This window comes from Salvia hispanica, chromosome 6 (assembly GCF_023119035.1).
Source record: "Salvia hispanica cultivar TCC Black 2014 chromosome 6, UniMelb_Shisp_WGS_1.0, whole genome shotgun sequence".
Classification (NCBI taxonomy): Eukaryota; Viridiplantae; Streptophyta; class Magnoliopsida; order Lamiales; family Lamiaceae; genus Salvia; species Salvia hispanica.
The window spans coordinates 34,178,432-34,200,220 of NC_062970.1; the positions used below are offsets into that span (position 1 = coordinate 34,178,432).

Sequence of the window (21,789 nt, forward strand, 5' to 3'; positions counted from 1 at the left end):
GCTGTTGTAAAAAACGTCAAAGCTGATACAAAATATCATTAAAAGCGTGCATTATAAGCATAAGTTGAGCCCACAGTAAACAAGAAAAGCATTGACGCCCCCTACTGTACACTTGGTCGAAACAGCACCATGCCTACATACCTCCGACTCTCTAAACTACTATACAATGACGAAATCAGTCGAAAATCGAGCAGGTAAACAAGAAAAGAAGAGAATGCTAAAGGTCTGGAAAGGGGAAGAGCCAATATATTTAAGGATGAAGAAACGCAGAGCAGAGCAGAGCCTATCCTCGTGCACTGCTTCGTCTTCCTCCAGCTACCGGAATACATACAGACAAAATGGTGGCGCTGCCTCATTAAATATATTCTTCCACGAGATAAAAAAAACGAGTATCCACTGCAAAAATCAGAGGACACTGCCCTAGTAGAGGTGTAGTCATATGCACAATTGACCTTGACTATCAATAGAAACATGTTTTATATGCAAAAATATACAGAGTTAGCGCCTATTTTCCCTGAATCCTTGTCAGGAGTTGGTGACCTTCACAGCTCAGTTCAGCTTCCGAAGATGTCTGAATCTCCCCTCGGACTGTCAAGAGAATCTCCTAAGTAGGATCCATCTGGCTGACGGATAAAGATGTTAAGATTTCCAGACGGGAACAGTTCCTGAGCGTCCCAAACATGACTTTATATCAGGCTCTCGGAAAAGCAATAGATATCACATAAAGATGGGCAAACAAAATTGTAAAAGGCTAAAGATTCAAATCTATCCCAAACTATCACTATTTTCTTGAATCACAATTCCTCAAATCTATCCCAGACTATGGACTTTGACCAATTGATACTCAAAAGTATTGGAAACTATGCAAATCTATCACCGGAATGAATTTTCACCACCAATAAATTTCAATTCCAATAATTTATGTGTCAACTGCTTTAAATCCACAGCTACATGGCTTTCAAGTACCCAAAAACCTATCTGATCAGTTTTCCATAGTTTGGGTATTAATTGGTCAAGGTCGATAGTTTGGGATCGATTTGGAAAAATGGTGATAGTTTGGGATAGATTTGATATAGCAACTTCAAAGAAATCAAGCACCAAAGTTGATGTAAGAACGTACCAGATCACCAGTCCCTTGGCTCTCCGATTGGAAGACGATGGGCCGGCAGCGCTTGTCTTCATTCATCAAACTCGAATTCTGAAAGTGAGACACAAGAGCAATCTTTCCCTGAATTCTTGCATACGCCAAAGAAGCAACCTTTTCACTATTGAATTTTTCCCATTTCTTTCCATTGAATGCCTGCAACGATCAACAACTTGCAATTAGGCACACCCTAATACCCTATTAAATGTCACCATTAAGTGACCATTGAACAATTAGACCAAACACGAACCTCATAAAAGGTGATGATGTGTGAAGGCGATACCATATTGATGAAGGCATACCCAACATTGCATTTATTCTGGTTGAAACAAAATAAATTAATTTCCATTTTCAAGATTACTAAAATAGGGGGAAAACCCTATTCCACCACAACGTTACCTTAAAATCGATTGGCAAATAGAGAAAATCGTATGTGCCCTTATGGGTTTCATCGATAGCAGCCAGTAGCATCTTCGAAGTATACCTAAGATCAGATAGTAGAAAACATTAAGAAAAAAGACGCCAGACATACCGAAGAACAAATCTCAAGTTCTTACTTGTTTGGTATGTTCTTAATCATCAACGTAGTACGGCTATCTTCACCACTCATAATCTTCTCCAAATCTAGTTGATACTGCTTCTTGTTATCCATCTGGCCTCCACTCTCGACCCTTCTACTACGAGCACGATCAATCATCACATCATTGCTGGTGGCTCCGAAAGAACTGTTCCCGTAATATAAAGGGCCATTTCTTGTCATAGACATCACTCGGGAACCAGGAGAACCACTATCAGTGTAGTTTCCGGCAAAAGTAACTCCTACGTTCACAGCCCCAGGGACCCCTACATTCATGCCATGGCTCCCACCATTGCGTCCAAAATTTGTTACTCCAAAAGCTGCCTGGTTTATGTATGAAGTTTCTGGAGAATCGGGAAAAAAGCCAAGATGCCTTTCCAGTTGAATACCAGATGGAGCAGAACCAACGTGGTGATGTGACCCAAGAAACGAACCACGCTGACTAGGATAGGGGAAACCGATTCCCTGACCACTGGATTGAAAAGGATGGGCCTTCAAAGAAGACGACCATGCCGATGAATTGGCATGCTCGGACTGGACTGAGGGACTTCCCCAGAGAAACTGAGGACCAGAAAGTGTACCGATGCTAGACGGCTTGGAATAGTCAAACGGTGAGACGGGCCCGGGACTGGAGCTTAAGGTTGGATCCGGAATCGAATAATGATCCTGAAAAGCCACTCCTTGACCATTGCTAGCCTTATTGACGACCTGATTTTGGGTCATCCTTCCTGGATCTTTACCAATTGGCGCAATTTTCACGGGATTTGATGCATGGGACGGGAGAATAGAAGCCAACCCCGTTAAGTGGCTGCTCCCCACAGGGCTCAGACTTCCTAATTTTGGCGTCGTACTATAACCATGCAGTGAATTTCGCTCGACTGGACTGCCATAATTGGTCCAGCTACCTGCAAAGATGTTTTTTATCATTTGATTCACACAAAACATAAAAAGGTGATGGAAACAAGAAACAATAGATTGATCAGAGTGTGGGCACCAAAGACAAACCTGGAGGAGAATCAGCTAAAGGAGAACCAACTTGGTGAAGGAAAGCTCGGGCTTCATCTTGATCCTGTTCCTGACTAAGCTGCTGCATTAAGCTGTGCAAAAAAAGGAAACACTACCCCTTTACTAGATTGTGATGGATTTCCATAAGTGCTAACAAAAACTAAAAGATCCAAAACTCTTTAATGGCTCATAGTATCTTTTTTTCTTAATGAATAGAGGGTGCACCTCCGTCGGGCACCACCAGGCCGGCTAGGTTCAAGCTTTATGCGTTTTCCAGCTATATCACTTCTGTTTAAAGCCTTCAGAGCTGCGTCTGCAGCTCGAACATCATAAAACTCAATAAATTTATGGTGCCGTTTATGAGGAGTCTCTCTTATCTGCATTTAATGCAACACACGAATAGTTCAGTCAACATAAGTTGAGGAGCTCCCATGAGAAGAAAAAAAAACATGTAATGAGCTCAAGCAGAGCAGAAATTTCTTGGAAATGCTGTACCTCCTTAACTTCGCCATAAGCTCCAAATATTTGGCGAAGGTCATCATTGGATACGGATGCATCCAAATTGAACACCACCAAAGTGCCTTGGTTAACATCCTTTTCCGATGGGTTATCCTGAAAAGAGCAGGAAATGATTGTTGATAGAAGGATATTCGCTGAGCAACGTGTTATGTTGATAAAATGAAATGGTATTCAAATCCATACCTTAGGAATCGAAAAATGAATATCAAGTTTTCTTCTTCTCAAAGGCTTGCTCTGTAGTGCACGCATTGCAGTTCGGGCAGCTCTGATATCATAGTATGATATCATCACAAATCCCCTGTGTTTACATGCAGTGTAAAGAGTTCTGATATCTCCAAATTGCTATTTGAAGGAAAGGAAAAACAAGAAAGAAAGAAAGAAAAGAAAAAGTTGTAACATGTCAGAAAAACAGATAAAAAAAATTCAATATCATAAATGAATAAGAATTTAGAAGAAAAGAAGAAATCTATTGTAAATCAAAATATAAATAAAAAATAACCTAGAACAGAACTAAAAGATAAAATTAGGAGCCAAACTACATTGGTCTAATCAGGAAGATTTCACTTAATTTCGTAAAATCTGTCTCGACAGTAGCTGCAAACCAACCTCAAATGTCGAAACCCCCCAAGAAAAAGCAATCAAACTGAGATAAATATAGCGCTAAATCGGTAGCGCATTAAGATTCATAGAAGGTAGTTATTTTGCGATTTGGGCATTAAGAAGAAGTATCAAAAATATGGAATGATGAAACAGGAACAGAAATGATAAGAGTGATTCAGTCTTATCAGCAACAAAAGTTTTCAATCAATTGTGCTATTAACAAGAGCACTGTTAGCTATCAGCAGCTTCCAACATTTAAGGAGCTCCTTTACCAAGATAATGATGGTAAAATAAACAACTACATTTATGGAGGAGTTGCCCTTTCATTTATATGGGAGCATAAGGTATAAATAGTAGCACAATAAAAGGCACTAGAAGCTCTATGAATTATCTAATACTAAGAATTACCATAGATGACCACTCAACTAATTCTTTTAAAAACTACCAAAACCAAATTTTTCACCCATCTCCATAGGCCAAAAGCTGTTGATTATGTTTTCCTACACAATCTATCATCTTATTTACATGATGTGTTAGAAATTGAAACCCTTCACGACATTATCATTTAACCTGTATGAAATGAGAACTCCACAAATCTTAAGTATTTTGGATGGCAACCAGCTACTATAAAGGGATTTGAGTGTCACGCTCTCCCATGCATCTAAGCGTTACAAATTATCATTTGCATCTTCTATTAATTAGCCAGATGATAGAAGTAGAAGGCAGTGCACAACAGTACACAAGATACATATTTGGGCGAATATAGCAGAAAAATAACTTAGACAAAAAGCAAGCACAGTATGAAAATAGTCTGTCAATTTTAGAGAGATGGGGTGCTAGCACATATAAATAATCTTTAAATTAGCATTCAATACCTCAAATAGTGACTTCAGCTCGGAGTCCTCCACATTACTGTTGATATTGCGAACGAATAACGTCCTTGACGGATGCTCCCCATATGGGTGTTCGCCACTAACAGCTGCAACACCATTTGTGAAACCAAAAGGAGAAATGGCACTTCCACCAATACCATCCGACATGCTTAACCTCGATATACCATTAACCAGATTCTCATGACTTTCAGATTCAATTTCCAGACCCCCTCCGCTTCCAAAAAAGTCGTCATCCAATTCCTCAAGTTGAGTTGGTAACCCACTAAGATCGAAATCATCCATTATGCCAGCAAAGAGTTCATCTTCATCACCAGGAAGAAGATTCCCCATGGTATGCGGTTCAATATCTTCAAGCGGATCCTTAACTTCATCAGCTACACGACCTTTAGTAAGGCTAGGGAAGCCATCATCAATGGACCTTACTCGTTCAGATTCACTAAAATTAACTGAAGATCAAAAGGCCCAAGCTAAGAGCTTATTACAAAAGTAATTGAAAAGGCACAACTTGTTATTAACATAATTGCTTTCGCTCACATTTCATGTGTGGGAAGACAGGCAACGAGGTAGAAAACAAACTAGCATCGGTAGATGTGTGATACGCTCTGGTATCATTCGGAAGTTTCCATGCAGTTTTCTCTTTATCAGAAACACTCACGAAAGGAGCTTTAGAAGGGCCTACAGATAAATAATGAAGCAATGGTGGGACGAATGCATTAAAATCAAATACATATAACTTTACACTTACCAGCAAAAGGATTTTTGGATTGCTCCATTGAATTCACTTTATGCAAAAACAACTAACTGGAAACGAAGTATGGTGCCGGCTCTGGATTAGAAAATTACATGAACAAAATAGAAAATTAGAAATGATCAACATGGTCAATCACACTAAGTGCACCAACCAAAATAGAAGCAATGCACTTAATCTACTAACATAAGAATCAAATAAAGAAACTTGTTTTAGAAACAAACTCGACAAACATGCAGGACATGCACATAAAGCAAATTCAACGACCTACTAAGCGAAACAAAAAAATAACAACAGGAAGCAGGAAAATCAATTATCAACTATATCGACGACTCAAAAACAATTTAGTAAAAAATAAAAAATATGGAGTAGAAAATAAGAAAAAATGAAACTATGATCCCAGCCAAATTAAGATCAAGACACTAAATTCATTGAACAGGGATTAACGGCATTTACAAATCAAACTGAAGCAACTAATATGCATGAAGATCAACTCCGTACAGTAAAATTAAAGCCCAAAACGGAAATATGCAAAAATGATAAATTCCCCAAATCACGAAAACATAGAATAACAATTCATGCAGTCCCCTTGAAATTGACGACTTACCACTCCACCACATGCAAAAACCTAATGAAATCGAAATAAAGGATCCTAGGTTTAGTACTGTAAACCACATAAAAATGGAAGCTTTAACACAAATCAATCTAATTATAAATTTTGCGCACAAGCTCACACCTTAAATCGCGAAAATAATAGAGAATCACAATAGAATAAAAACCCACATCAATCAGTGACAAATTCCCGAAAATCTTACAGAGAGACGAAAGATAGTACCTCACGGACAAGACTGCTAACTGCCTAAAAAGAAGATGTGTGTATGAGAGACAGAGAGAGAGGCCCCAAAATAAAAGAAGAGGAAAAAAAATCTAAGACTGGGTGGAAAGATATAAAGAAATCAAATTTAGAAGAAACACAAAACCCTCAAAGTGAGAGTTTCGTAGAAGCAGATGAATTGTTTTCTTCTACTCTTTCACTTCCTCCTCTCCCGCCGGGAAACCAGTGGAGTCGTTTAGAGAGAGAAACGGAACAATTTTGAGAGAGAACGAAATGGAGAATGATTGGATGGAAAAGGTGGGTATCGTACTGTCTGATTCCAAGCAGTAATTGTTTATTAGATCTTTGGTAAAGTATTCAATGGCCAAAGATTGGGAAATAATTGCTTTCAATATTTGATTTCGTAAGTTCTGTTTGGAATTTGGATGGGGTTAGGGGTTCAAAAAATAGGATATTATTATCATATTACGAGATTATGTCATTATGAGATCACTAGAGCATCCGGTGTCCTATTATGCCATCTAGAGGGTCGCCAATAGCATCGGCAACTATTATGTCGACTTGAGGGTAATCACTGGCGACCCTCAACATAGCTAAAAAAGTCAAGAGGAAATATCGTGTACTTGGCATGTGGGCGAAAATGGTTGCGTGCTGTCTTAATCAATCATTCTGCGTGCGCACTCATGTCCTTTTGCTAATCTTTAATTTACATTTTATTTCTTTTATATTAAAGTTAAAAAATATAAATAAATAAAAATCGGTTGTATCAATTGGGAACGGTCATGTTACCGTTTTTCTCCTTTTCCAACCCCTTTTATAACTTATCTTCTTCCTCCCACTTGCCATTTCATTCGCACCGTCGAATCTCTTTTTCTCCAAGTTCTTCTCAAATTTATCTTTTTCCGACTCTTCAATTTTTTTTCAAATGTCAACATGTCTGAACTCTCCTACTCTCATGAACAATATGTCCCTAACAATATGTTCTATATTGTATAGGAAAATGAGTCGATTTAAATAGTTATGTATTTGACCCAAACAATATGTTAAATATTAGAGTTGGCTCAACTGACACACTCACATTCTTCTGGTCTCAACTCATCGTCTACCACATATCTTAACGTTACCCAACTATTTGGTGAAGCAGAAATTCCCAACCCAATCTCTGTGTTTCGTATACTGCGGATGAAATCATGAGGATATTTAAAATGTATAGCAGGACAATCTAAGATGGTCTACTTGGAAAAAAAAAAGGATTTGAAAAGAATAGGCAAAATGTGGGGGAAGAGTAGAGGTGGCCAAACCCAACCGGACCGGCGGTTAACCGCCGGTTCCCAACCGGCGGGTCGGAACCGGAACCAGAACCGGAACCGGACGACGGTTCCGGTTCGAAATCCGGTTTAGGGTTTATAACGGGCCGGTTATGGTTCAAGAAATATGAAACCGGAACCGGCGGTTAACCACCGGTTAACTGTCGGTTAACCGGGAAAATGTAGCCGTCGCCGGTAGGTTCCTAGGGTTGCAGGCGTAGGGCTGAAAACGGTCGGAAAACCGCCGGTTTGTGTCGGAAAACCGCCGGTTTCTGACATAAAACCGCCGGTTCCCGACGGTTCAGGGCTAGGGTTGTAGGCGTAGGCGTAGGGTTGCAGCGTAGGGTCTGAAAAGGTGTCGGAAACCGCCGGTTTTTGGTCAGAAATCGGCGGTTTTCTGACACAAACCGGCGGTTTGGTCAGAAAACCGGCGGTTTTCGACCGTTTTTAAAGTCTCTTTGGATTTTACTATAGAATTTAAAAGTTATAACTATAAGATTTAAATAAAAAAATAAAAAAAATAAGAACTGGAACCGAACCGGAACCGGCCCGGAACCGCTGAAAAACCGGCGGTTAGTATCTGGAACCGGAACCAGCAGTAACCGGCGGTTAAACCGGAACCGGATAACCGGTATCCGAGCTGGTTACGGTTTAAGCATTCGACGAACCGGAACCGGCGGTTTTTGAACCGTGGCCATGTCTAGGGAAGAGGATGAGTAGGAGGGAGAAAGTGAATGAACTTGTTGTTTTAAGATGGTATAATAGTGTATAAATATTTTTATACGTATAACACATTATAGATGATGCTATAATACGCAAAATCCAAGTTACAGAAAAGAATCAATCCTCAAATCTATCAATATTGGATAATCAAACCCATCAATCAAGGTTAAGGTCTTTGTTTATTTGGAATCAAGAAATAGTAATATAATTCCAAAAATATTAATTTGTTACAAAGTTCATAATATTTTCTACTTGCAATATATATGAAGCATATACTAATATTAATTACCAAAATTTGCTATAATTATAAAATTCAAGACCACATATTTTTTTAAGAATTACTAGTAATTTTTATATTGGTCAACATTGTTATCCATCCTAATTGGGCCTTATCATTTTTGGGCCCACTAGTCCAGCAATGAAACCAAAATTATTCTATTGCATGTTTCTGCGACTTATATTTTGCCACAAAACAAATGAAGCCCAAAATCTCATTGAATTAGTTTAAGAATTAACCATCTACGCATCCACCCGAGCAAGTTTACGTCCTATAATACGCGCATAGCAGTATTCACTGTGCACACGCACACGCACGTGCACGTCACCTGCCCATGGATAAGAGTGCACGCACCACTTTTGCATTGCGGCCAGTCAATGAGCATCGTTTTGGTAAGTTTTTTTTTTTTTTTTTTAATTTGAAATTATTTTTTTATTCAATTTTATTTAAGTAGATTTAGGATTTCAATTATTAACTATTCAATTTTTATTAAATAATTTTATGATTTTAAGTATGTATTTTTTATTTTAATTAATTAAATTTTGAAATTAAAATGTGTAATTTTCCGTATTATATCGTATATTTATTTAGTGAAAAATAGAATTACAAAGTAAATGAATTAATAATGAATCAAAAAAAATTAAAACTTAAAAAATTGTACGTGTTTTGTGGTTCATGCTTATGGGTCTAGTTGCACAAATTGCTATTGTGTTGTGCTCGTAAGCGTAGCCAGAGTATCCTTATAACGAGTTAAAAATCTCAAGGCCGTATATTTCACTTATTCTGTGAACAGTGGGTGAGTATATTGATCACACGAAATGAAACAGCAATATTAGTAATTTGTAAAAGGCCCTATTGCTATTGAAAATATTTTCTATTGTGAAATCCATAAATAAATCTTAAGCTATTTAGAGATTAGCTAGCTTTCAAAATGCATCTCCCAAATGAATAAAATCAACATTGATACTTCCTTTTCAATCTATTGTCGGTAAATGAAAACCACTTGTCTTAATGGCTCCATCAACTTTATTGAAATTTATACACACCCATTTAAACGAGCGAAGAAGACTTGGTTGAAATATATGTGACCAAGAAAATTATATTCTTGTTAGCAAAAGCATGATAAAAGGAATCAATGTCACTTATTTTTTACTAGTACTATATAGGAGTAGTACATTACATTTTACACTACAATACACGTAAAGCCCTACTTTACCACATGCATATAAATTTAATGGTTTGGAATCGCTGATTACGATTCATAACCGGAACCAACATCCGAAGGTTCAAACAGAACCGTGTTAACAGTTATGGTAACACGTGTTAATGTGTGGATACTTAATAGAATTCCAGTTGAGCTACAAGAATGAGAGCTCGGTTTTGAGTCAGTTTAATGAGAGAGGAATGTATGCTAGGCTCACGAGAGGGTGAGTTAAGTGAGTTCTTGAGTGTATTCTTGTCTCTTTGAGTTTGTAATCTTAATTCAGTGGAATAAAAACTTCATCGTGATTCTCCCATGGACGTAGGTTCATTGAACTGAACCACGTAACCCCCTGTGTCTCCAATCTTTTCTTGGTTATTTGCTGCATTGTTTGTGTTCGACATAGTGCCTGTGAGAGTCTGTTCTTCACTGGTGGTGTTGCGGCGTTTTCTAACAACACGGTAATAAACAACGGCCGATTCTGGTAAAAAAAATCAACCATTATATTGCAAATTTACTTTTTTTCAAAATTTCAAATCAAACACATACAATATGATCTGTAATTTCAAATATTACATCAAAATTTATTTAATAAATTATTAACTAATAATAATAATAATAACTACTAGTACATAAATAATTGTAATCGATGGCAGTTTGGTAGGGATGCATGTTAAATTTATACTCCCTCCATCCCCAAAGAATATGTACTTTAAATTCGGCATGAGTTTTAATGTAAAATTGGTAAAGTAAGAGAGAGGTAAAGAGAAAAAGTAGTTAAAGTGTTGTTAGTGGAGAATGGTTCCCACCTTTTAAAGAGATACTCCCTCCGTCCCACTGAGGGTTGTCAAATCGTGCGTGTTGGGTCGTTATTGTGTCAACCCATTATCGACCCAACCCAACCCAAAATCATCGGGTTCTTATCGTGTCTCGACCCAACGGGTTCGTGTCGGGTTCGTGCGTGTTATCGTGTACCCAAAAAAAAAGTAAACTTTTTGTTAATGATAATAAGTTAGCTTGACACGACACGATAACGACTAAAACATGAAGTTATTATACGATTTAAACATGATATTACACGATAAAATAAAAAATTACCAAATTAAAACAATTATTTTCTTAATCAAAATAATAAAATTAAAGTATAGTAATATTAAATATATATAATAAAATTAAATAATTAAACAATGATAATTTTTAATAAAATATAAGCATAACATTTTCTTAAAATTCATAAAAAATTAATTAATATTTTTTAATTAATAAAATTAAAGTATAAATTTTTTAATTAATTAAAATTAAAGTATAATATTTTTAATCAACAAAAATGACTAAAAATTAAAGTTTAATAATTTTTTAATTAATAAAAAGTAATTATTTTTTTTCTTAACGTGTAACCCAAACCCGACCCGACCCAACCCGTTATCTTCGTGTTCTTATTGGGTTGACCCTATAATGACCCAAATCCTAAACGTGCGTGTTCGTGTCGTGTTCATTTCGTGCGGGTCTGTGTCGTGTTATCGTGTCGTATCAAAAATTGTCAGGCCTACTCACACAAAGATTGTCCCACTTTGACCGGGCACGGATTTTAAGAAACGTAATGGAAAGTGAGTTGAAAAGGTTAGTGAAATGAAGTGCTACTCTTAATTGCGACGGACCAAAATGGAAATTAGTAACTCTTATTCGTGGACGGAGGGAGTAGTTTTATAATAAAATGTGAGTTGGAATGAGTTAGTGGAATATGGGGTCCACTACCAAAAATGGTAAAAAGTAAACTGAGACAAACTTTGTGGGACGGACCAAAATAAAAAAATGGAACAATCTTTATGGGACGGAGGGAGTAACAATTTCTAAATTTGGAAAGTGCATATTTTTGTGGAACAAACTAAAAATAAAAGATTGCATATTAATGTGGGGTTGGGGGAGTATACCTAAAATAACTTAAGTTGTAGTAGTATGTTATTATCATGTTTTATTTGTTTATTTTCCATATCATATATGCACTTAATTAGTATTCTCTTAATGCTTTCTTCATATAATTAATTAAATATCACTTTCTTTAACTCTTGAGAAAAAAATATCTTGTCTAACAGTCTAGAGAGGAATGTAGTTCTATTATTAATATTTTAATAAAAAAATATCATGTTGTATTTTCTCGTGTTACATTTAATTCTAGCCGTTTTTATGTATTTCAATTGTCACACCTCATTCCCTCTGAGGTACACATTTGTAATAAACAAAAATTCTTTCTGTTTCATAAACAAAATTTATAAAAATAAAAACAATATCATCTCTATATTTTCCTTTCACTTACTTTACTCTATGTCTTCATTAACCACAAAATAACGTATATAATCATACACAATACAGAGCATATATCATAAATAATTTCATTTTCATATGCATATTGCCTCTTTGATCAATTTATTATTCTGTGACACATCAAGTGTGGTATCTGCCCGGGATTTCTCTATGACCCGAAAGTCCTTATGTATTGGACTCATAGGCCCCTCTATGACCCGAAGGTCCCTCTGTATTAGCTCATAGGTCCCTCTATATTTTCAAATCCAGGGCAAGACCGTCACAAATCCTCTTTAATCATATGATTCATGTGCTTCAATGTCGGATGTATCCATAGCATTAATCAATATTCACATTATATTCTATGAAATAATTTCAACACAATATATAAATACATCCCTTACACCAATCATACATTCAAATCATATTCCACCATATAATCCAAATACTTACTCCAATTTAACACATAACAATTAATACTATAACCTCTATAAAATTAAAAGAGTGATGTATACTTACACACCTGATATAATTTTATCCAAGCTCAGTACTCTTGATTCCGATTTATAATTCTTGATCCTAAAGTGCCCAAAACTTTCTTCTCAAATAAATTTTCTATTATCAGACTGCTATGATAATTACCTTCCCTATTTTTGATAGGAGGAAGCTCTCCCTGTTACATATATACCTTCCCAAAGTCGGTCTAACCGACTACGAAAATAGAAGATATATAATCTAATTTCACTTACTAATCTGTATGGCTCTATTTAATGTACACGTGTATCTCTTCTAGTTAATCTACATGATGTGTACCTCTTCTTATAAATGAAAAGCAATTTTTTTTTAATTAAAAATCCTTTACAATAAATAAAATAATAGTAGCACAAGTGCATGAGATTTCTAATCACATTATATGAAGCCAACGTAGTAATTCTTGGACCATGCAATATGACCTCCTTTTCGTTTCCTTTTCAATTATTAATATTCGCATCTATTATTTCATTTATATTAGAAGTCCACACTTGCTTATTTGAACTCACAAATTTTGAATTAACAAACAAAAAAATATTAAATATAAAATATTTTAGGTCAAAAATGTTATATCCTTTTAAAAAAAATGAACTATGTAAATGGCACCTAATGTTTCTCACTCTTTAATAAAAAGCAATACTTTAATGGCTGACAAATTTTCGTACAATCAGCTTCCACAATGTCTCGATTTAGCTAGAGTGGAATTTCAACTTTTTTGGTAACTTTTTATGGTTCAATTTTCTTTTCTCATAAAAAATAAGTTGATCTAATCCCAGCTTTTGGCGCTAGTGTAAAATCTCGTAGATTTGGATTTATGCTGTGTATCCATGTACGTATGTAGTGTTTTATTTATTTATAGGGCCCAAAAATACTTTGGTTATTATAACTAATAATTATGAGACTATTCATCTAGAATTAAATTATGGGATTATTTTAGTTGGAGGAAGGAGGCTGTGATTAATTATCATGAGACTATCTATCTATGATTAAGTTGTAGGGTTCAATCTTATAAATTGATACATATTTAATCATGAGATTTAATCTTGGCAACCGAACACCCCTATAATTAATTACTTTATACATAAATTAAATAGTCTCTCTTAAAATTTGACCAGCAACTATAAATTATTTTATAAATTTTAAGTTTGTTTGTGTTTTATCTTATTCTTCAAGATTATAGAACTACTTAATTAATTAGGTCGATAAGCTATATTGATCAAACTCCCACGGTTCAACAACGTATGAGAATATTATAAATATTTAATTCAATCAAATCGATAATATTGTCGTGGGGCATGTTAGGGTGCCACCACCCTTTAAAATAACACCATACCACTATTCCTAGCCAATCATTTGTACACGTGGACGAATAATAAACTGCCACATTGCAAAAAAAAGAAAAAAAAATCTGAAAAACTCGGTCAGCAATTTGCTGCTCTTTATACAACATTTTTTCTTGTCCAGCAATATTCGACACACTATACATGACAATCTATAGATTGTTGTGTAGTGTTTGTAATATTGCTGTGTAGCGTTTATAATATTGCTGTATAAGTGGTGTCACAGTGTCACTTTAAGAGGGGTTGTCATTTTAACACAAACCTATTGTCGCGTCAATAACATTCAAATAATCCAGATCAATACTAGATCAAGATCAAGTGTGTAATAAACATTTTTGCATTCCTTATAGTCTCACTAAACATGATATATTGCTATGTAGTACAAGATTATATATTTATGTTAATTACGGGGTTTGTTCAGTTTACATATTTCATGATTAAATATGGAGTACTTATGTTTGGTTTATAAGATAGTCTCACAATTTAACCCTAGATAGATTTCCAACTAAAATAATACCATAATTTTATTTTAGATGGATAATCATATGATAATGAGTCGAACGATACCGTACATGTATTATTAGATGACTAAGATGAGAGATGCTTCCGACATCTCTTTTGTTCTATTATATCCAGCTATCACATGTACTATTGCTAGTGCTAACGAAATCTTGTTAGTTAAGAAATCACAACTTAAACAAAAATAAATAAAAGATCATGAAGTGGTATATATACGTTGGAATATATATATATTAATGCATTATTAGATGAGAGATCGGGACGATTCGACTTGTCTTTTGTTCCTCTTTTCGTAGATTTTGCTTTACAACAATATTTTCTTGACTGGTTTACATATTTATAGAATGAATGGTTCACAGAATTGACAATATGTTTATATATAAAGCACGAGATAACATGCAATGGGTCTTAATCACAAAAATATGTGGTTTAAATATTATTTATGTGTATAAAATATGCATGCTTGTAATTATATATAAGTCATCTACTTTTTCCATCGCACAACTAAAACTACTTTTTCATAATAGTGATTGATGGCCTCAAAACTATATTGTATTTTGCACGTAACCTATATTTTATTACAGACTTGATCTTGATCAGTTGTTTCTACTAGATTTAAAAATTAATTAAGACCTCGTGTTGTGAATATTTTACACATGAATTTATAAAAATAATACTGCAAGCGATAGATTGCATAACTCAACAAGCATTAATGTTATGTGATTATATACTCCGTATAAAAACATATTAAAAATATGCAAAACCAATGAATTACGTACTATATCTTTTTCATGCATGTGTGGGTGTATTCATGCCAAATGATTTCTCGATTAATAGATCATTTGCTCAAGTAAAAGAGCACCTATAAGACGAGAGAAGAATTGTAAGTAGTACTATAATATTTGTGTGTATATATATCTAGCGAGCATTAATAGTAGTATTATTATTCTTATGTAATTTGTAATTGAAGTGCTATCTCTTGTTTTATTCATAACTTAAAGTGTAAAACTATGTTGATGTAACTTGAAAACACATTAATAGGGGAAAGATGTTATGGGCATCAAATAATAATGGTAAAGACGACAGAAAATTTATAGTAGTAGTAGTAGTATGTTTTTCAAGTTTAAACCAATCCTTACCAGCAAAGAAACTACTTTGTTGGGTGATATGACACTAAATCTACTTTTCCTTTATTAAAAAGTTCTACATTATTGCACTCTTTAAATGTCAAGCTCAAACATAGTACTTTCGGCACATTTATTGGTATATATAGTCTTGCATGAGATTGTCTCATGGCAAAATCTTTTGTTTGTTTTGGATCAAATTTTGATATTGGTTGTTATATTCTATAAATATTAAAAAATGTAATGAGAATTTTAATTTGAAAAATGTATCTCACAGTGAAATATGATCTCTTATGATAAAACTCTAGATATCTATATGTAACATGTCAAATAATTAATCAAAGTACAAACATAAATACCTATAATATGTTCAATTCTATCTGTCAAGTGATGCAATCAGAAAATTCTATTAAAACTTAAATTGGTTTTCGCTACCTCCGTGAGACCGTGACTTACTTCTTCGGTAATAATTTTAACTGTTGCGAGAGATACGCGTTTAAGATTTTCTAGCAATCCATGCGTAGAATATGCCATGTGACCAAAGGGCAGTGTTTGGTTTCGTATACTCCCTCCGTCCCAATAAATATGAAACGTTTGCTTTTCAGTACATGATTTATGTAGTGTTGTTTTGTGAATTAAAGAAGAGAGAGTAAAGTAAGAGTAAGGGAAAAGTAGAGATAAAGTTATTTCTATTTTAAGAAACGTTTCATTTTTAATGGGACAACCCAAAAAGGAAAACGTTTCATTTCTAGTGGGACAAAGGGAGTATAAAATAGTACTCACTCCGTCCGCAAATAGGAGTCTCATTTTTCCATTTTAGTCCGTCCGCAAATAGTAGTCCAGGTTCATTAATAAATAGCTAAGAGGCCTCACATTCCACTAACTCATTTCGCTCACATATCATTTAAAACTAATATATACAAGTGAGACACGTTTCACTAACTTTCTTCCACCCACTTTTCTTAAAATTTCTTAAAATTCATGCCGGGTAAAAATGAGACTCCTTTCGCGGACGGAGAGTACTATACTAAGATAGTACTCATAATTTATGATTGAGTTATGAGATTATTTTAGTTAGAAAAGATTAGGTATAACTAATTATCATATAATTACGCATCTAGAACAATTTATAATATTCAATATTATGAAACAAACACACTACATATTTAAATAATACTTACTACTTACTTAGTACTCCATCGTTACAAACTTACATAATAGATGTCACACTTTCCGTTTTAGTTTGTCCCATAAAAAATGTCACACTTCCATTTTTTTGAAAAAAATTCTCTCTCACGCCAATATAAAAATTATATTTTCTTTTTTTATTTAACACCCAAAATAAAAATTCCTAAAATTTAGTGTTGTCCCGTAAGTGTGATATGAAAGAGAGAGTATTATATATTCCCTACATAATCTTATCCAAAGCAAAGTTGCAAATGGTACAACTCGGAAGCAGAGATTTACAGGTCAAATATACACAACACTTAGTCTCTATACATATAGATATACACATTCTCTCCCCTACAGTTAGTGTCGGTGTCAGAAGCAACCGCAACGTTCCTTAAGATCCACACATTCACGCACTCGTGTGAATAAGCTTGTTCTAGGATTGCTGGTGATAAGTATGAGGGATCGCTTTCTCTTTTTTCTACTCTGATTCCAGGCGGAACTCAACTGCTCTTTCGACTTGGATGCCCCAAATGCGGCTGTGTTCTCTGTTCAAATTTCCTTGAAATTCGTGGGGAATTGCTTATTTCAATTTTCGCATTCGGAGAGCTGCTGCTCAAGATTCTTTTCTTGGGTTTTGGAACAATGCAGTCCGATCACCTTAAAAAGAAGGTGAGCTCGTCCTCTCTCCCTCCCTCCCTCTCTCTCGCGATTGTGATTGAAAAAAGAAAAGTTTTTTTGAGGTTTATGATTTAACAAAAACACGATTTTTTTGGGGATAGATTTGGCTGTTCTTAATTATCAGTTTTACTTGTTTTGTATATTTGTCTTCAAGAAATAAAGAAAAAGAAAGAAAGACTCTTCTTTTATGACGAGTTTCAAATTGGGTTGTTGTTGATTTGTTTAAAATACATCAATTTTGGTAAACTGCCATTGATTGAAGTGATGTTTGATTAGACTGGTGATGGATGGATGATGATTGGAATTTGTGCATTTGAATTCAGTAGATTCTTTCAAAGAAATGAATTACCGAATGTTTTCGAGATATTTGTTACACTGCATATTTCTCATCATCTCTGATTGAACGCTTAAACTAACTTCAAGTTCAAGAAACGAAAGCGGTGTAGTTTTTTTATATGACTGATCAAGATCCAATGAAGCTTAAATCAAAATGTTAAGTATATTGTTGCATTTCCTTGACAAGGATGATATGTGAAATGGTTTCTTCTGTAGATGTTTCTTTGTGTTTGTGTGCTTGTTTGTCGATAAAATGAGCTATCTTCATTCTTATATTGTGGCCAATCTCCTGCATCTCTGTACCTACTCTCCTTTTTTTAGCTATAGCTTGAAATGTTTTTAATACCCACTGGGTGGTGTATAACTGAAGTGCTGTATTATATGTAGTGCAATTGTTGTCTGCAGTTACAGTTTATTTCGTTGTTTAATAAATTGTGACTGTATATATCATATGCTCCCTTGCACTGTTTATCAAATTGCTTTGATTGAATCAGGGTTCTAAGGAAATGGACTTCTTTTCTGAGTATGGCGAGGCAAGCAGGTATATAATCCAGGAGGTTGTAGGAAAAGGAAGTTATGGTGTTGTTTGTTCTGCGATCGACACTCATACTGGTGACAAGGTTGCAATAAAGAAAATCCATGGCATCTTCGAGCACATATCTGATGCTGCTCGGATTCTCCGAGAGGTAAAGCTTCTCAGGCTTTTGCGGCATCCAGATGTTGTCGAGATCAAGCATATCATGCTTCCCCCTTCAAGGAGGGAATTCAAAGATATTTACGTGGTTTTTGAGCTAATGGAGACTGATCTACATCAAGTTATCAAAGCAAATGATGACTTGACACGGGAACATTACCAATTTTTTCTTTACCAATTGCTTCGTGCCCTTAAATATATTCACACAGGTAATCCTTCTACTTGTATTCCCACCCTGAAAAATCAGATAAAGAGTAAATCTTTTATTTGATCATTACTATGAATATATGCTGCAGCTAATGTCTACCACCGTGATTTGAAACCAAAGAACATTCTAGCAAATGCAAATTGTAAACTGAAAATATGTGATTTTGGATTGGCCAGAGTTGCATTCAGTGACACACCGACGACTATATTTTGGACGGTATGAACATGTGTTTTTGTCATTGTTATTTATTATAAACAATTAGAAGGGCTGCTTTTCTTTATGCCTCTTTCTGATAGTTGTATGCACCCTGTCATAAAACACAGGATTATGTGGCTACTAGATGGTACAGGGCTCCAGAATTATGCGGCTCGTTTTTCTCAAAGGTATGTTTCTGCATTTGTCTCCCTCTCCATTGTTTCCCAGTCGCTGTATTCTCAATATTGGATTGGTGTATTGTCGTATAGAGAGATTGTGAATAGGATCATAAGGGCATGAGAGTTTTATAACAGTTGGGTACATCCGTACACTTGTCATCAAATGGTGAAGTGCCCCGTGTGTGATTCTCTTCAATGCCTCATCGGGAGCATTGGTGTGTGAAGCTCATTTATAGGTTTAGTTTGTTCTTCTTGTGCCATGGCATCAACATTTTTGGCCATAGTTCCATCTTGAATTTTTTACTGTACATTTCAGTATACTCCAGCTATTGACATATGGAGTATCGGCTGCATTTTTGCTGAGGTGCTGACGGGAAGACCACTTTTTGCTGGAAAGAATGTTGTTCATCAGCTGGACATGATAACCGATCTACTCGGCACTCCTTCAATGGATACGATTTCTCGAGTATGCATTCTTTGCCATTTTTTTCTATAAATTTGAAGGCTCTCGTTGCATATGAGACCATACTTAGGTTTGGTAGTATCTTTCTCGTATTCTTCTTTTTAGGTGCGTAATGAGAAGGCTAGGAGATATCTCACAAGCATGAGAAAGAAGCCGCCGGTTCCTTTTTCACAGAAATTTCCAAATGCTGATCCATTAGCCCTTCGGCTCTTGGAGAAGCTGCTTGCTTTTGATCCAAGGGACCGGCCTACAGCTCAAGAGGTTTGCTATGGCCTGAATCCCTTTCTGATTGGAAATTATTTGAAAGCTCGGGATGATTAAATGCTGCATCTCTCTTGTTTGCCTTTAGGCACTAGCTGATCCGTACTTCAAGGGATTGGCCAAAGTCGACAGAGAACCATCCTGTCATCCAATTTCGAAGATGGAATTTGAATTTGAGAGGCGGAAGGTGACAAAAGAGGACATTCGGGAGTTAATATTCCGCGAGATACTAGAGTACCATCCTCAGCTGTTGAAGGACTACATCAATGGAATCGAGAGAACTACCTTTGTCTATCCGAGGTGATATTCTTTTTTACTCAATCTCTTCACTTTTGAAGATGCAAGTTGCTAATACCGGGAATTATCTTTTACCTAGTGCTCTTGATCAGTTCAAGAAACAATTTGCTCATTTGGAAGAAAACATTGGCAAAAGCTCACCAGCAATTCCTCTCGAAAGAAAGCATGCCTCCCTTCCTAGGTAGTACTATTAAATTCAACCTTGACCGAATTTCTGTCTCCGACTTTGGATGCGGAAGTCCATTATTTACGTGCTAGTAATTCGAAGATATTCCCTATATTCGTGTTCTTGATTATATGTTTGTGGCAATCGGCTATTAGTCTATTTCGTGCACTCACCAGCAATCTTTTGCATGATGCAGGTCTACCGTTGTACATTCTGGTGCAGTACCACCTAAGGATCAAGCTACCGTTCATCCCAAAGATTGGCAAAATGGTGAAGAATCATGCGGCCGGAAGTCAAGAGATTTCAATGGGATCCATAGTAGTTTGCCTAGAACATTGCAGCCACCGCAGAGGATCCTACAAGGTTGTTCGATATAACGAAAAACCTCTCTCGTTCCATATTTACCATACGTTTTCTCAGGAACTGATGTCTAATATCTCAAACCCTACACAGCTAAACCAGGTAAAGTAGTTGGCCCTGTTTTTCCATACGAGAGTGGGAACGCCACAAGAGATGGTTATGAGGGAAGAACTCTGGCACGAACGGGTGTGGCTCCTCCCCCTATCCCGCCGACAAGTTGTTACTATAGAAGCAGCAAAGACAGGCTGGAGAGGCCAGCAGCCGAGACTCAGAAAACCTTGCCACCTCAGATGACGAAGCAAATGCCCAACTGTGGGATGGCTGCTAAACTAGCTCCGGATACAGCAGTTAACACGGGCAGCAATCCTTTCTGTGTTAGTCGGGCTGCAGTGATGAAGGTTGATTACGCTCATGACAGAGTCGGGGTTGACACGAACCTTCTGCAGACCAGAGCTCCGACTTACACAGCTACAAACGCCAATGCAGCTGCACACAGAAAGGTAGGTAGTGTTCAGTATGGCATGGCGAGGATGTATTAGCACACGTATTTAAGGCAATACACCTTGGAGTATATATTTACTGCTTGGGGGGATGGCCGTCGTGTACAGTAACAGGGGGCTTGTAGGGCAGCAGGAACAGCCCTAATACGATTGTAACATGTTTGATAGCATCACCTTATTTTGGTGGTGAATCCCTTAGCTAATGTTACCTTTTACTTATGTTTTTCATCATTTTTACTTTTGTACAAGATGAGTTTTTGCTTCTGTTGATTTTGGAATGGAAATCTCTCTTCTAACATATTACTAGCATGTATATAAAAAAATTTGGGTCTAAGACGGTCAAGCTCAATCATATGTAAATTTCGATTTGCCATGCTAGTTTGAATCCTCTTTTAATTTTGTTCCAGGCTAGTTTGGTGTCTTTAAATTCATTAAAGAGAAGTTTATTTTGAGAGCATCAATAACGCCGACGGGTCGGGCCGCAACTCGCGAGTCCCGGCCCGAATTCACCGTTGGAGCTCCTTGCGTCCCGGCCCGGGACGGTCCCGAGGATGTAGTTGCGTCCCGGGGCCGCTCCCGAGTCCCGTCCCGGCCGGCGTTATGCGTGCCCGTGCCGTACCCCATGCGGCCCGTCC

At 36.1% G+C, this 21,789-nt stretch overlaps 2 protein-coding genes across 2 annotated transcripts; one reads left to right on the forward strand and one right to left on the reverse strand.

The window, feature by feature from the left end:
- Positions 1-4: 4 nt before the first annotated feature.
- Positions 5-6,662, reverse strand: LOC125194029 (protein MEI2-like 2). Its single transcript, XM_048092028.1, has 13 exons — positions 6,322-6,662; positions 5,484-5,564; positions 5,273-5,413; positions 4,721-5,184; positions 3,429-3,587; positions 3,222-3,338; positions 2,952-3,103; positions 2,727-2,818; positions 1,702-2,626; positions 1,544-1,628; positions 1,395-1,463; positions 1,121-1,300; positions 5-665 (listed from the first exon to the last, which is right to left on the reverse strand). The coding sequence occupies exons 2-13, from the start codon at positions 5,509-5,511 to the stop codon at positions 555-557; spliced, it is 2,523 nt and encodes an 840-aa protein (XP_047947985.1). The 5' UTR covers positions 5,512-5,564; positions 6,322-6,662; the 3' UTR covers positions 5-554.
- Positions 6,663-17,147: 10,485 nt separating this feature from the next.
- On the forward strand, positions 17,148-21,452 carry LOC125193978 (mitogen-activated protein kinase 20-like). The gene is made up of 10 exons (XM_048091953.1): positions 17,148-17,486; positions 18,326-18,734; positions 18,822-18,949; positions 19,057-19,116; positions 19,424-19,573; positions 19,676-19,831; positions 19,920-20,131; positions 20,208-20,309; positions 20,491-20,657; positions 20,748-21,452. The coding sequence occupies exons 1-10, from the start codon at positions 17,460-17,462 to the stop codon at positions 21,191-21,193; spliced, it is 1,857 nt and encodes a 618-aa protein (XP_047947910.1). The 5' UTR covers positions 17,148-17,459; the 3' UTR covers positions 21,194-21,452.
- Positions 21,453-21,789: the final 337 nt, after the last annotated feature.

What these genes read in the sequence shown, in the direction of transcription:
- LOC125194029 (XM_048092028.1), bottom strand. Translation starts at nt 5,511, where the DNA reads ATGGAGCAATCCAAAAATCCTTTTGCTG. An exon ending in TTCATTTTTCGATTCCTAAG is followed by an intron (nt 3,339 to 3,428) that starts GTATGGATTTGA and finishes TGCTCTTTTCAG; the next exon opens with GATAACCCATCGGAAAAGGA. An exon ending in ACATCATCACCTTTTATGAG is followed by an intron (nt 1,301 to 1,394) that starts GTTCGTGTTTGG and finishes TGATCGTTGCAG; the next exon opens with GCATTCAATGGAAAGAAATG.
- LOC125193978 (XM_048091953.1), top strand. Translation starts at nt 17,460, where the DNA reads ATGCAGTCCGATCACCTTAAAAAGAAG. An exon ending in CCGATCACCTTAAAAAGAAG is followed by an intron (nt 17,487 to 18,325) that starts GTGAGCTCGTCC and finishes TGATTGAATCAG; the next exon opens with GGTTCTAAGGAAATGGACTT. An exon ending in ACCGGCCTACAGCTCAAGAG is followed by an intron (nt 19,832 to 19,919) that starts GTTTGCTATGGC and finishes GTTTGCCTTTAG; the next exon opens with GCACTAGCTGATCCGTACTT.